The sequence below is a fragment of the Montipora foliosa genome, chromosome 1 (assembly GCF_036669935.1).
Source record: "Montipora foliosa isolate CH-2021 chromosome 1, ASM3666993v2, whole genome shotgun sequence".
NCBI classification, from domain to species: domain Eukaryota; kingdom Metazoa; phylum Cnidaria; class Anthozoa; order Scleractinia; family Acroporidae; genus Montipora; species Montipora foliosa.
In genome coordinates this window covers 36,590,776-36,605,342 of record NC_090869.1, presented here as the reverse complement: position 1 = coordinate 36,605,342, position 14,567 = coordinate 36,590,776, and the positions used below count along the sequence as shown (strand labels likewise).

At 43.3% G+C, this 14,567-nt stretch overlaps 1 protein-coding gene across 1 annotated transcript in view; it reads left to right on the top strand.

The window, feature by feature from the left end:
- Window positions 1–14,567, top strand: part of LOC137997539 (dynein axonemal heavy chain 5-like) — a 97,316-nt gene that overhangs the window by 28,016 nt on the left and 54,733 nt on the right. Inside the window, exons 24-34 of the mRNA XM_068843598.1 lie at window positions 7,380–7,543; window positions 8,263–8,365; window positions 8,746–8,850; window positions 9,175–9,336; window positions 10,128–10,352; window positions 11,243–11,495; window positions 12,119–12,217; window positions 12,667–12,837; window positions 13,299–13,510; window positions 13,988–14,122; window positions 14,499–14,567. The exon at window positions 14,499–14,567 is cut by the window's right edge and continues 93 nt beyond it. Coding sequence (XP_068699699.1) covers window positions 7,380–7,543; window positions 8,263–8,365; window positions 8,746–8,850; window positions 9,175–9,336; window positions 10,128–10,352; window positions 11,243–11,495; window positions 12,119–12,217; window positions 12,667–12,837; window positions 13,299–13,510; window positions 13,988–14,122; window positions 14,499–14,567 — 1,698 coding nt within the window. The remainder of the gene's footprint in view (window positions 1–7,379; window positions 7,544–8,262; window positions 8,366–8,745; window positions 8,851–9,174; window positions 9,337–10,127; window positions 10,353–11,242; window positions 11,496–12,118; window positions 12,218–12,666; window positions 12,838–13,298; window positions 13,511–13,987; window positions 14,123–14,498) is intronic.

Genomic DNA, 14,567 nt, shown 5'->3' with positions numbered 1-14,567 from the left:
TCTTCAACATAGGATAATGGACGATTATTGACAGCCACCTCTACATCGAGGATTACTTCTTCGAGCTCATTAAACATCAGAAGGGCCCGCCCAATAGCCTTGTAGAAAGCTTGCTTTACAACTCCTACTAAGCGTTCAAATTGACCGCCCCACCATGGGGCCCTAGAGAGATTAAACTGCCAAAGGATGTTATGATGGGCCAGATAGTCTTGAGTCTTCTCATCTTTCATGATACTTTTGAGCCATTTGGACGCTGCTACAAAGCTCCTCCCATTATCTGAATAGATCTTCGTAGGCCTTCCCCGTCTCGCAATGAACCTTTTCAAACACTTGGTGAAACCTTCCGTGGTCTGGTCAATTAGTAGCTCCAAATGAACTGCTCTTGTCAAACTGCATGCAAACAGTAGGATATATGCTTTGCCTTCCAACTTCTTAGAAACCTTGTATGCTATTGGCCCAGCGTAATCTACCCCCACTACTTGGAAAGGATATGATCCTTCAGTACGGTCCACTGGCAGGTTTCCAAGGGGTGGATTGTGAAACCTCGTGGCATGAAATTTCTTGCACCCGTAGCAGTGGTTGATCACAGTCTTCGCTAGCTGACGGAGACGAGGTATCCAATATTCTTGTCTAACATGCGCCATAGTAGACCCTACTCCCCCGTGAAGAGTCAAGAGGTGGGCGTCTTGCACTATTTTCTCTGATAAGCTTAGTCTGGGTGGCAGATACACAGGGTAATGTCCTTGAATTCTTCCTCTGCACAAGTAGATCCCCTCATCATTCTTCTGAAGATTGAGCCTCTGTTGATCTTCTAGGAATTTCTCTGTCACAGTGTATCGCTCTTGCTCACGCTTTATCCACCACTTCACCTGCTTCTCAGTCTCAGCCGTTGTCAAGGGGCCGCTAACTCTATTCGATTTCTTGCTTCGGCAATTCTGAACGAATCGCGTTACCCACGCGCTAATTCTAATCACTCGCCAGAAGGCATGCTTCTCAAGCACTTCATCAAAATCATCTCTCACATCCACAGCTACAGCGAAATTCTCTTTGGTGAGTTTGGCCTCGGTTTCCGTCTCCTTGTTAGGCTTAGTCACTATGTCTCTTGGCCATTTTTCTGAATTGGGCAGCCATTCTGGTCCGGATAGCCACATGCCAGTCAACTGGTCTGCATTACAGCCTCTGCTCCCTATGTCTGCTGGATTGTGGTTGGTGTCAACGTGCCTCCATTCAATGAAATCCTTAGAACTGATCTTGTGAACTCTGTTGGCCACGAACTGCTTGTAGGATCCTCCCCCTTTGATCCAATGAAGTGCGACCGTACTGTCACTCCACCCATAAACGGATGTAATCGGGTATCCTTCGAGTGCTGTTCTTACGTTGTCCACTAGATTAGCTGCCATATGAGCTGCTACCAGCTCTAACCTTGGGATTGTGAGATTTTTCTTTGCCAACCTTGACTTTGCTGCTATCAATCCCTTGCTCACTCCAGAGGCTTGAATAATCACTGCATAGACTGCTGATGATATCCCAGAACCACTTGTGTCACCGAAAGCATGCAATACAACTCCTTCAACAGGCTCCCTAAACCTTGCTAGGCTCCGTGATACTTCAACCTTATTGGGAAGGCTCCTCACAAACTTCAGCCACTCCTGCCCCAATCTATCCGATACCTTCTCATCCCATGGAAGACGACTCTCACATATCTCACGATACAGTAACTTCCCCACCAGCATTGTGGGCGAGGCAATCCCAAGTGGGTCATACACTGCGGCTAAGAATCGTAGAATCCCTCTCTTCGTCGTCTCGACAGGTTCTTCGGGAAAAACCACAGCGATCAAGTCCTCCCTCTTGTTCCACAAAAGTCCCAACATCTTGCTTTCACCTTCTTTAACTCCTAACTGTTGTTTTGCATAACTCTGCTGCTCATCAACGGAAACAACCTTCCCGCTCTCTAGCTGAGGATCGTTAGAGTTCCACTTATGCATGGTAAACTTGGCCTCCCCGAACACTGATGCTATGGTCTCCTTCAGGCCCTGGACCTCGTCTGTAGTGCTGCCCCCGGTGATGACGTCATCAACATATAGACTTCTCAAAATCTCTTCAATCTCTGAGGGGTACCTCTCCCTTAAGTTTTCCAAGTGCAACTTCAACGTTCCTGCCAATAAGAATGGTGACTGTACCAACCCAAAGAGCGCTCGCGTAAATCTCAACACCTCAATTGCAGAAGGGTCCTTGTTTTTGATCCAGTGGAACCGTAGGACATCCCTGTCCTCAGTCCTAATGCGTACCTGTAGGAAGGCTTGTTTGATGTCTGATGTTAAGGCAATTGGTTTGAGGCGATTACGCACAAGTACAGATAAGTACAGCTCCATCGGGCATAAATGTTGGATCGCCCGTTCCAAATATGACTTCCCCGCTCTCAGCCTAGCTCCTCTCACAACTCCGTCACGCCCCTTGATAAGTTTTACAACGATTCCGATATTCCACTTCCTACGGTTGCGCTCCTCGCTCTGGATCAGAACCACATCACCAACTTTTAAGGTCAATTCCTTGGTCTTATGTTTCAGATTGTGCCTCTCCCTCAGGCTCCTTATGTAGTCTGTAGTCCAGCGTGACCAAAGAACGTCCTTGCACCGACGGACATATCTCGCTCTCTTACGTAGATCCACATCCTCAACTGCATCTGCATCTTCCTCCGGCAGAAGGTTAGACTGACTATACATCATGGTGGCATGGTTCCGTCTCCTTGTTAGGCTTAGTCACTATGTCTCTTGGCCATTTTTCTGAATTGGGCAGCCATTCTGGTCCGGATAGCCACATGCCAGTCAACTGGTCTGCATTACAGCCTCTGCTCCCTATGTCTGCTGGATTGTGGTTGGTGTCAACGTGCCTCCATTCAATGAAATCCTTAGAACTGATCTTGTGAACTCTGTTGGCCACGAACTGCTTGTAGGATCCTCCCCCTTTGATCCAATGAAGTGCGACCGTACTGTCACTCCACCCATAAACGGATGTAATCGGGTATCCTTCGAGTGCTGTTCTTACGTTGTCCACTAGATTAGCTGCCATATGAGCTGCTACCAGCTCTAACCTTGGGATTGTGAGATTTTTCTTTGCCAACCTTGACTTTGCTGCTATCAATCCCTTGCTCACTCCAGAGGCTTGAATAATCACTGCATAGACTGCTGATGATATCCCAGAACCACTTGTGTCACCGAAAGCATGCAATACAACTCCTTCAACAGGCTCCCTAAACCTTGCTAGGCTCCGTGATACTTCAACCTTATTGGGAAGGCTCCTCACAAACTTCAGCCACTCCTGCCCCAATCTATCCGATACCTTCTCATCCCATGGAAGACGACTCTCACATATCTCACGATACAGTAACTTCCCCACCAGCATTGTGGGCGAGGCAATCCCAAGTGGGTCATACACTGCGGCTAAGAATCGTAGAATCCCTCTCTTCGTCGTCTCGACAGGTTCTTCGGGAAAAACCACAGCGATCAAGTCCTCCCTCTTGTTCCACAAAAGTCCCAACATCTTGCTTTCACCTTCTTTAACTCCTAACTGTTGTTTTGCATAACTCTGCTGCTCATCAACGGAAACAACCTTCCCGCTCTCTAGCTGAGGATCGTTAGAGTTCCACTTATGCATGGTAAACTTGGCCTCCCCGAACACTGATGCTATTGTCTCCTTCAGGCCCTGGACCTCGTCTGTAGTGCTGCCCCCGGTGATGACGTCATCAACATATAGACTTCTCAAAATCTCTTCAATCTCTGAGGGGTACCTCTCCCTTAAGTTTTCCAAGTGCAACTTCAACGTTCCTGCCAATAAGAATGGTGACTGTACCAACCCAAAGAGCGCTCGCGTAAATCTCAACACCTCAATTGCAGAAGGGTCCTTGTTTTTGATCCAGTGGAACCGTAGGACATCCCTGTCCTCAGTCCTAATGCGTACCTGTAGGAAGGCTTGTTTGATGTCTGATGTTAAGGCAATTGGTTTGAGGCGATTACGCACAAGTACATTCCACAACAGGTTCTGAAGAGGAGGGCCTGTCTCTAAACACTCATTTAAAGAAGGACTGTTTCCATTCGGTTTAGCTGACGTGTCAAATACAATTCTAAGTTTCGTCGTTGTTGCTGTTTCCCTTTTTACAGGTTTATGCGGGATGTAGAACACTCTCTCATTGGGTTCCTCTTCCACTCTCTCGACTATCCCCTCTTTTAGCTGATCTTGAATGATTTCATCGTACTTATCAATCATGTCTGGATCTCGCTGCAACTTCCTTACCAGTCCTTCTAGTCTTGCTATGCTACCATGTTCGTTTGCTAGTAGACGACCATGACCCGGCTTCCACAACAACCCACTTTCATACCAACCTTCCTCACTTCGGTGTAGCTGCTCGATGAATTCACCATACACGCTCTCCTGGTCTGTTTCTGGTCTATCTTCGAGTCCTAAGACATCTAAACTGCAGAGTTGCTCATAATCTGCTGTTGATGATTTCGTCAAGTAAACGTTAGAGAGGCCTGTTTCTTTACCAGAGGACATCATCGCCCACCCTAGCATAGTGAGCTCAGCAATAGGCTCAGATGGTTTACCGATCCTCGGTTTCGTCTCGGTTTTGATTCTTGAGTACTCACTGGCCCCGAGTATAAGGTGGATGGGCAATTCACCTTTCTTATCCTTGTCATCCATTACCACTCCTTCCAGGTGAGGATACTTGGTTATCAGTTCTTCATAACGCGGGTTTGAGACTGTGAGTAATACTCCCTTATCTACCTTATTGACCTTTGTCGTCATCTCAAATCTTCCATCGACACTTGCAACCTTCACTGTATAACTTCGTACCTTTTGGATTGTAGAGCAAAGCATCATTTCTATCTGTTTATGTTCAACATGTGTTGGAAGCTTGTTAAGCCGTTCGACTAGAGCTGCTGACGCGTATGAACTACCTGCCCCTGTGTCCAATAATGCTCTACACTTGATGCCATCGACCACCACCACCACCACTGGATAGATGACTGAACCCTCATGATCACCTGTCACCAGCATCATCTGATTGTTGCTAGGCACCCTGTCACAAATAGACGTGTGATGTCTGTTGCCGCAGCGTTGACAGGCATTCTTGCTGCGACACTCTTGCGCTTGATGTTTCATACCCGTGCAGTTAAAACACAACTTCTTGTCACATAAAATCCTCCTGCGCTGGGAGATGTTAGGGAGCTTCCCACACTCTGCAGAGCGGTGTTCTTCACCATTGCAATAAACACAGACACGCCCCACCTTCACACTTTCATCCTTGGTTTGGTAGGCAGGATTTTTCTTTGTTGGATAGCGGTTTCGAGGGTGCTGATTTGATGGATACCAGGTCGACGAGTCACGGATAGTTGAGCCGCGATTCGGTGGACTGCGAATAGATAGGCCACGGTTTGATGGACTGCGGATTGGTGGGTCACGGTTTGAATGATCGCCGTCTGGTGTTGTATACATCTGATCTTTAGTGGGTATGGGATTACGGTCGCACCACTTTCTCAACGATTCGATTAGTTCTGGAAATCCCCACTCTTGCCAGTCATCATCAAGACGAACTAGGTCTGCTCGAATGTCAGGAAGCTTATCAAGCGTTGCTCGCACGAACCCTTCAATTTCTTTAACCTTCCCCATGGTCTCTAGGACTTGTATGTGACTTGTTAACTTCTCATGGAATTCATGAATTTTAGCTGGATCCACTCCATGAATTGTGGACAATCCAATAATACATTGCATATGTGCGTTTGCCACCTCACTGGATTTACCATACTTGGTTTTTAAGATACTTTTTGCCCGTTCATACCCTTCGGTTGTGAAAGGGAGTCCATCGATGGATACGCGGACACTGGGTACCAGTAACTCTTTCAGGTAGGAAAACTTTGCTACTTGGGTAAGCTTGGCTTTGTCAATTTCAGTTTCAAATTGATTCCAAAACCTCATCCAATCAAGAAAGGTTCCTTGAAACTTCGATATCTCAAGCTTTGGTAGTTTTGCTGCAACGCTACTACAATTCTCTGAATCCTCCAGGGACATTTTCATTGATTTCTCGAGTTTCACCCGCGCTTGAAATTTAGCCTTTTCCAACTCGATTTCTTCATCCAAGATTCGTTTCCGTTTTTCTTCTTCGCGTTTTTCCGCTTCGGCTGAACTAATATCAGCGGCTACATGCCTTACTTGTTTGAGGGTCCCTTCAAATTTACCGATACGGGTTTCCAGATTTTCGGACCAACTTCTAATCTCTTCAAAGTCCTCGTTGTTTTCGATTCGCAACTCCTGAACTTGTAATTTAAGCTGATGCGTTTTGTCAATAATAGATTCTAAAGCGTTCCCATGTCTCTCGATAGCCTTTACATCTTCGGTTTCAAGTATTTTCCCGGTATCTTCTACTGTAAAGTTAAGCATTTTCAGTTTACCTTCGATCTTCTCTTGTAATGTTTTGATCTCGCTCATGTTGACATTTGGTCTGCAAAAACTTTGTGTTTGAATTTCTCTCGTCGCTTGTTTTAGAACTCTCCTTTTCTCCTGAAGTGTCCTGGCAGGGTCGCCACTTGTGTCGCAAGGATTTCTTGACGCTATTCCACACCGGTTAACTTTTCAACACATTTATTAACAACTTAAGTCTCCACGAGTTTTTCCTTTTTTCTCTTTTTCTCTCCGCGTGCTCTCTCTACCGGTCCTAACCGGTTTTTGTGACGTCAGTCCATCGCGTCACGCAATTGTCACGTTGCGTCCTATTTTCGTTCCGACATTATAGAGCGATCCTAAATATTACAATCGGATTAGTCTGATCCGTCGAGCACAAGTTTCAAGATTTTTGTGGGAACTGTTATTTGCCAAAAGTGTCTTACACGGTTTTCATTGTGAACTGAATGAAGTAGCTGGATAACAGGATGAAGTAACTAGAGAATCGTCGCCAAGAGCAAAGCTTTAATTGTTGTGTCTATAATAGCCACTAAGAGAAACAAGTAAACTTTAAGCTAAAGGGATAATAGGGCCGTTTATACGAGAGAAAATAAGCCGCAGCTTACTCTGGCCGCGTCGTACATAATACGCGAAAGGAACTATTTATACGAGTATAAACTCTCAGGCCAGGATAAGCCGCGGGTTGAGAAAGCTGTGAACGTAGATTTTGTACCATTTATACGGGGTCTTTGCGTCTTATGTAAGCCGCCGCCAGAGTAAGCCGCGGCTTATTTTCTCTCGTATAAACGGCCCTTATGATAAAATAGTGATAGTAATAGAATTTCATTTCGGTATACGCCGGACTCATCTATGGAGTTGTTCCTCTCTAGCTACTTCTTAGTAGAAACGGGCCTCTCTTATCTTTTGTTTTTGTTAATTATTAGGAAGCAAAACGATTCCAGAACATTGACAAACAGTGGGTAAAGATCATGACTCGTGCACATGAGAACTCAAATGTGGTACAGTGTTGTGTGGGAGATGAAACCCTTGGACAATTGTTGCCTCATTTGTTGGAACAACTGGAGCTCTGTCAAAAGTCGCTCAGTGGGTATGTTGTCGTAGAGTCGACCTATGCCCTCCGATCATTTATTCGCATTCTCTACCATTCAGGCTACAGGAGACTCATCATGGACGCTGGGATGTTAAACTAGTTTAAGGTCACAATTTTCCAGCTACACTGCCACGGCTGAAATAGTCGAAACGGATCATTCTCGCACTTGTAAGAAGTAGACGGTAAATGCTGCATGACGCTGATAAATGAATGAAAAAAATCATTTTTTCCTGATGATGACTCGGGGGTATTCGGAAAAAATCCGAGTGCAGTCGAACCTACGAACTTCCGTTCACTTTATTCGTGTTCTCACGGTCGGACTAAAACGAGCAGGCTATGGAAGCCTGTGCATGTAAAACAAATGACTTCCGAAAGAGATTCCGCCCCATCATCCTTTATATAGACATTGCGTTTCGAACGCATTGATACGAATGTGACCTGTTTTAAATGTTTCAAATGTATTTCTTGATTCTTTCTGCCATACATCAACAACTTAATGTTAAATTGCCTTAGGTTGTGATCCATTTAGCACTGTCAACTATTTCCAGTGATTTTAAACTAAAATCGCTGAAATCATGCTATTTCAACGATCCACTTAGTGAATTATGTGAGGCTCCTGTGTCTTGTACTTTTAGTCCTGCCTGCAAAATCACCGTTGCCTGTAAGGTCGCTTTCTTTTGTCACATTACGAATTCTTTTGAATCCCATCTTGCCAGGTATCTGGAGAAGAAACGGCTTGTTTTTCCAAGATTCTTCTTTGTTTCTGATCCAGTCCTTTTGGAAATCCTCGGTCAAGCAAGCGATTCACACACCATTCAGGTAAACACAACAGTCATACGTGTAAAATTGTATTTTTGAGTTGATCTTCACGGGATTCGAAATGTGTTGGGATCACATGAAAGAAAAGAATGAAATACGCCATGCAAATTTATTTGGCCTTTTATGTGAAGTTGACTGTCATACGCTCATCGATCATCGTTATCGTCATCTTCATCATCAGTGACTTCATCATCATACACATCATCATCATCATCATCAACATCTTCGTCATCAGCATCAGCTACAGCATCATTACTGCACTGGTCGTTGTCTTTGAAAACTTGACATTTGACTTCTGTTCATACTGGAGTTTTCCATTTCGATAACTGACAGACATTGATTGCCCTGCTCATTATATATATTTTTGTCACATTTCTTAGGCTCATTTGCTAAACGTCTTTGATAACACCAAGACTGTGAAGTTTCATGAAAAGGACTATGATCGCATTTTGGCCATCATCTCATCAGAGGGAGAAACAATTGAGGTCAGACCGATTTTTTTGTTGTCTTGCAGTTGGGAATAATAAGGAGCTCATAATGTCTTGTAAAGCAAGTCATCTTCAAATAAAATAGGACACCTTATTATAATTATTCTTTTTTCCTTCGGCCGCTCCCAAAGTTATACAAAACCAATCCACTATGGGGTTGTCATCAATATTTTAAGATTTACGAAGTACTTATCCTTTAACTGCATTAATTTACCCTTAGACATGGTCTGGAATGATCTCTGTCACATCCCTTCTAATGCTATTACTTCAAGAGAAAGGAGGTTTCCCACATGTAGTAACTCTTTCCCCAATTTCCTGCAGCTTGAAAAGCCAGTTATGGCACAGGGCAACGTTGAAGTGTGGCTGGGTACCCTGTTACAGATGTCACGCAAGTCAGTCCATCACGTGATTCGTACAGCGCATACTGCTGTACAGGACCAAGGTTTTAACCTGATGGAGTTTCTCAGCACGTTTCCTGCTCAGGTAGTTTAATGATGTTTTGACTAAGTTTTCGAATTCATAACTTAAAAGACGGTTCAATATTGGATTTTTTTTGGCAATTGTTGTCGAATGTGCCTGGCGACTTTTTGAAAAAGTTTGTTCACTTGACCAGCTGCCATTACGCCTAACTTTATTCCCCTGCGATATGATTACAGACGGCTGAGAGATAAGGTCGTATCGTCATAAACAAGTGTTGCAAAAACGGTGTATTCCTTTTAAAATGAGGTCGTTGTAGATGCTTGATTCCATGTCATCGATTCTGCGCTCTAATTGAAGGATTCCGTCTTCCATCTCAGTAGAAGCGGATTTCCAGAAGCTAGTTCTGAGATTCTGGATCCCTAGACTTAGTTTACTGGTTTCAAGATTTTTTATTACGTAGGCAAACGTTTGGATTCCATGAACCTTGCCATACCATATAGTAATATTTGATGTCGTGATGATAGTACATTTTCTATATGTATTTGGCCAGATAGGCTTTACAGCAACGAGCAGTGAAAGAAGTGATTTAAATCAGATCAGAGGTTGAAATCTGCAATTAGCTGGCGACTTACACAGCGTAGTGGATTCAAATTCGGGGCCACTGCATGAAGACCAATGCAGCCTTGGGAGGGAGCGGGATTTAAAGCCTGCGAAACCGCATAAACCACACTGAACGGGATCATAGATTAGAAGAGCGTTATTTGAAGCCGTTGAATTCACTTGAACCACACTGAGCGGGATTAGAGATTTGAAGAGCGGGATTTGAGAAGTTAGATTCGACCTTTTTGTTTCAGGTCGGCCTTTTAGGCATCCAAATGATATGGACGAGAGACTCCACCGAGGCGCTGACAAATGCGAAATATGACAAGAAAGTCATGCAGCAAACTAATACAGCTTTCCTGGAGTTGCTCAACGTGTTGATCGAACAAACAACCAAAGAACTGACAAAAGTTGAAAGGACAAAGTTTGAGACTCTTATTACAATTCATGTTCACCAGAGGGACATCTTTGACGATTTGGTGAGTGAAATTAGAATCTCAAGGATTTCATAACTTAACCTGAAATGGATGGATTACCCATCAAGAATCACGGTTACCTGGGCTTAAAATGTGAATTTATACGTCACATAAGTAAGTGTTGCTTCGCGCGAGTTTTGACTGGTTTATTGGGGGTGGTTAGCAAAGTTTTGGCATGTACTAAAACATTATTCACCCTGGCGTCGGTAAGAGTATTTGATATCTTCCTTTGGATAAGAAAGTAATTCATAAATCGAGTCCATTTATTGAAAATGTTGTCAGAGTTATGCATTACTGGCTCATTCTGTTTGTTTATTGTTCCATGCCTCTGGCTTTAAACAAACGGATCTCCAATGCCCGATACGACTTGTGTTTGCTTGCCTCATTTCATTAATTGGTGCCACTGGCCTCTCAGAACCCCTACCCCTTTATAGGTCTGTTTTATGTCCAGTTACAGACCCCATCTTAGTCAGTAAACCTTACATGTAGCTTTTAATTGTAATTTCAAAACGGAATGTAATGCGACTAGTAAATAGTAAATCAAGAGCGCCACAGTTCTTTCTGTAACAACTTTTTTAACCGCAAATCTTGCCATTTTTAAATCCCACTAGCCAGAATTTTCTTACCCCCAAAATCCCGACAATTTGCGACCCCATTCTAGTAACTCTGTCGGAAACTCTGTTGAAAATGTAACCCGATTATATTCTATCCAGTCGTAAAAATGCGACCCCATCCAGCGGCACATCCCCATTAGCTCATTGGTAGGAAGTACCTCCCCCCCCCACCCCCTTCCCGGGATTTTCTTGTAATAATGGAAATTTTAAATTGTGGACTTGTCATGAGGTGTGTTCAGTTGTCAGGTTCTAACAACTTACTTTTCATTTGTTTTTCAGTGTCGTATGCATATCAAAACTCCAACCGACTTCGAGTGGCTGAAACAAATTCGGTTCTATTTTAACGATGACACAGACAGATGTTTGGTATCCATAACCGATGTTGACTTTATCTATCAAAACGAGTTCGTTGGCTGCACTGAACGACTTGTCATCACTCCGCTGACTGATCGGTGTTACATTACTCTGGCCCAGGCCCTCGCTATGTCTATGGGCGGAGCGCCGGCTGGACCGGCTGGAACTGGAAAAACAGGTTAGATTGGACCGAATCGATTAACTTTTAGCGGAACGTTTTGGATCATTGTCGAAGATGTACTAGAGAACGGTATATTTAATATGTGCTATGTAGTCGTGAATCAGTTAATTTTAACAGAGGTGGTTTTAAGTAGGACGTAGGCTGCCGCAAAATTATTACACTAGCCAACGACAGCAGAAAGACGTAGGGAATCGTTTTAGCCAATCACAGCAAACACTTACAAATGCCGGGAAGAGCGGGAAAACGCATGTGCAAGCGATGCATAGTTGGTTTTGATTTAATCCTCGACTGGCTGAGAATGTAGCGCAAGATTCGGCCTTTAAGCCTAGTGTAGCAAGGCAGGACGATAGCAACCCCGAATTTATCTTTCAACGTAACACTTGTGTTCTGCATTAATTGCCGTAAGTCAGTCAGATTACTCATTTAACATCCTCGAAAAAAGCTTAACGAAAGATTCTTTTCAACAATTTTGAAGTTGAATTTTTTTTTTCAAACTTTAGGACGTACTCCACACATTGACAAGTTTGTGTCCCAACGAAAGTGTGAAGCAGAAACGCAAAAACGCGTTACATTGTGTGAAGATATGCAAAAAAAAAATATCATTTTCTTTGATCTTACAGAGACCACTAAAGACATGGGCAAAGCGCTTGGAAAATATGTTGTTGTGTTTAACTGCTCGGATCAAATGGATTATAGAGGACTGGGACGAATTTTCAAAGGTAAGCGCCAAAGGCAGGTGAATTAAATTACGAATTACCTTGTCTATGATTTCCATACATCTGAAGCTGGTTTCAGTGGAAGCTGCGGTATACACCCTTTTCCCCTATCCCATTGTGAGGGTTCCTATATGTTCCGCTTACTTGGCTATAGCAAAACAATGCAGTACAAAGTCGAAAATGGCGTCTATTTTAAGTCACTGAGTACTAAACTGGACACGACCTGAAGTTTGGAAAGACGCTCTCTAATTATTTGAGCTGCGCTTGTAGTTAAGTGTTTTGTTTTGTAATATTTGGTCTAAGAGGGCCCTTCCAAACACAAAACGGAAGATTGTTGTGCACAATCATGCACGGGTAAACAACACCGTGAAGTTGTTGATCTCGTGGTTCATATGCTCCATTCTTTGTTGTTGTTCAAACCTTTCTTTTGTTTGTTTTGAATTTGTGTTTAGGTCTTGCACAGTCAGGAAGCTGGGGCTGTTTTGATGAGTTCAACCGTATTGACCTCCCTGTGTTATCGGTTGCGGCGCAGCAGATCTACATTGTACTGATGTGCAAGAAAGAGAGGAAGAAGCAGTTCATATTTTCGGACGGTGATGTGGTGGACATGAACCCTGAATTTGGTAAATTTAAGCGAACATGTAGCGGACGTTATTTTCGTCCTGCGTAATTAATAACTTGAACAAATCGCTGAAAGCTAAGTAATCCAATCAGGTCGCAATGCATTTACGCGCTACTTGCGCTTAGCCTTTGTGACTTAGCAAATGCCATAATATACAAAGTATCCAATTTAAAAGGAGAAGGTTTTTTCGCGTCAAACCTTAAAGAATGGAGATCATGGCCCTTCATGTTGCGGCTATTGCTAGTGATGATGATGTAATTGTCATGGTAAATAACGAGCTCGAAACGTCAGCTTGAAGATCTTTCTTACGGTGTTGAACTTTCCTTTATGAACTCATTTGATAAAACAAAATTTCGTGTTGAATTCCCCACCGACGCAGCACCACAGTTAAGTTCTTTAGAAACGAAGCCAGTAGCTTGAAAGACTATCAAATATATCGTAACCATGTTCTTTCTGTTGCAGGCATTTTCTTAACTATGAATCCAGGCTACGCTGGGCGACAGGAGCTCCCTGAAAATCTCAAGATCCAATTTCGCACCGTCGCTATGATGGTTCCAGATCGACAGATTATCATTCGTGTGAAACTTGCTAGCTGTGGGTTCATCGATAACGTAACTTTGGCCCGCAAGTTCTTTACTCTTTACAAACTATGTGAAGAGCAGCTCTCAAAACAGGTACAGCGTAGTTGGCCGGGAGGACCTTTAAGCCTGGTTTTCACTATCGACGCAAGCATAAGCACAAGAAGCATCACTTATGTCCAGGTTTGACCCTAATTAGATGCACGCCCAATTTTGACATACAACACAAAGTGTCCCTTTAAGTCTAAGCATTTGCTACCTATTTTCAACAATAAGGTTAGGGTAAAGATTAGCGTTATTTTTAGCTTTGGGTAAATGCAGCAGTTAATCTTCACTTAAAGAGCAGCATTTGGGGGACACTTTGTGACATAAATTGTCTGTATTCTGAGACACAAGTGATGTTGAAGTTGGCTAGAAGAGCAAGAGGACACTTCGTGACGCTTATTGAAATCCGCGTGCATCTAATTAGGGTCAAACCTGGACATATCTGGCCACTTTATCTTATCGACGCTTTTCCACTGGATTCGTCGATTTCCTTTTTTCCCATGTTTTTGTTTTGTTTTGTTTTTAAAGGTTCATTATGACTTTGGGCTAAGGAACATATTGTCCGTTTTGAGAACTTTGGGTGCAGCAAAACGTTTGAGTGTTGGCGACAGTGAAAACACGATTGTCATGAGGGTGTTGAGGGATATGAATCTCTCAAAACTGGTAAATATTTCATAACCTTGCAGTAACATTATTAACCGCATACCGACATGAGCAATAGTTTTTTTCTTTTTCCATCGCAATGAACCCCGGTCAAAAGTAGACAGCCTTTGTATGGATTGAACGTTTGCCATTCGCGTGTTTAGCATGCAGACCCACAAAAAGAAGAAGATTTTTATTTTATCGCTGTCTGTAGAATATTAAAATTCATCATGTTTCTAGGTGTAAGGCTTTACGAAGTGAGATTGAAAAGATCAGACGGGAATAAACTCTCAGGAACTCCCTTTCCTTTCAATGCACTGATATTTAAGCACGCAATTGTGAATATTACAGCACTACCGTACCCGATTTGTCTTGACAATTCTCAAACTGTTTTAAGATTGACGAAGACGAGCCGTTGTTTCTGAGTCTGATCAACGATCTCTTCCCTGGAATTGTTTTGGATAAA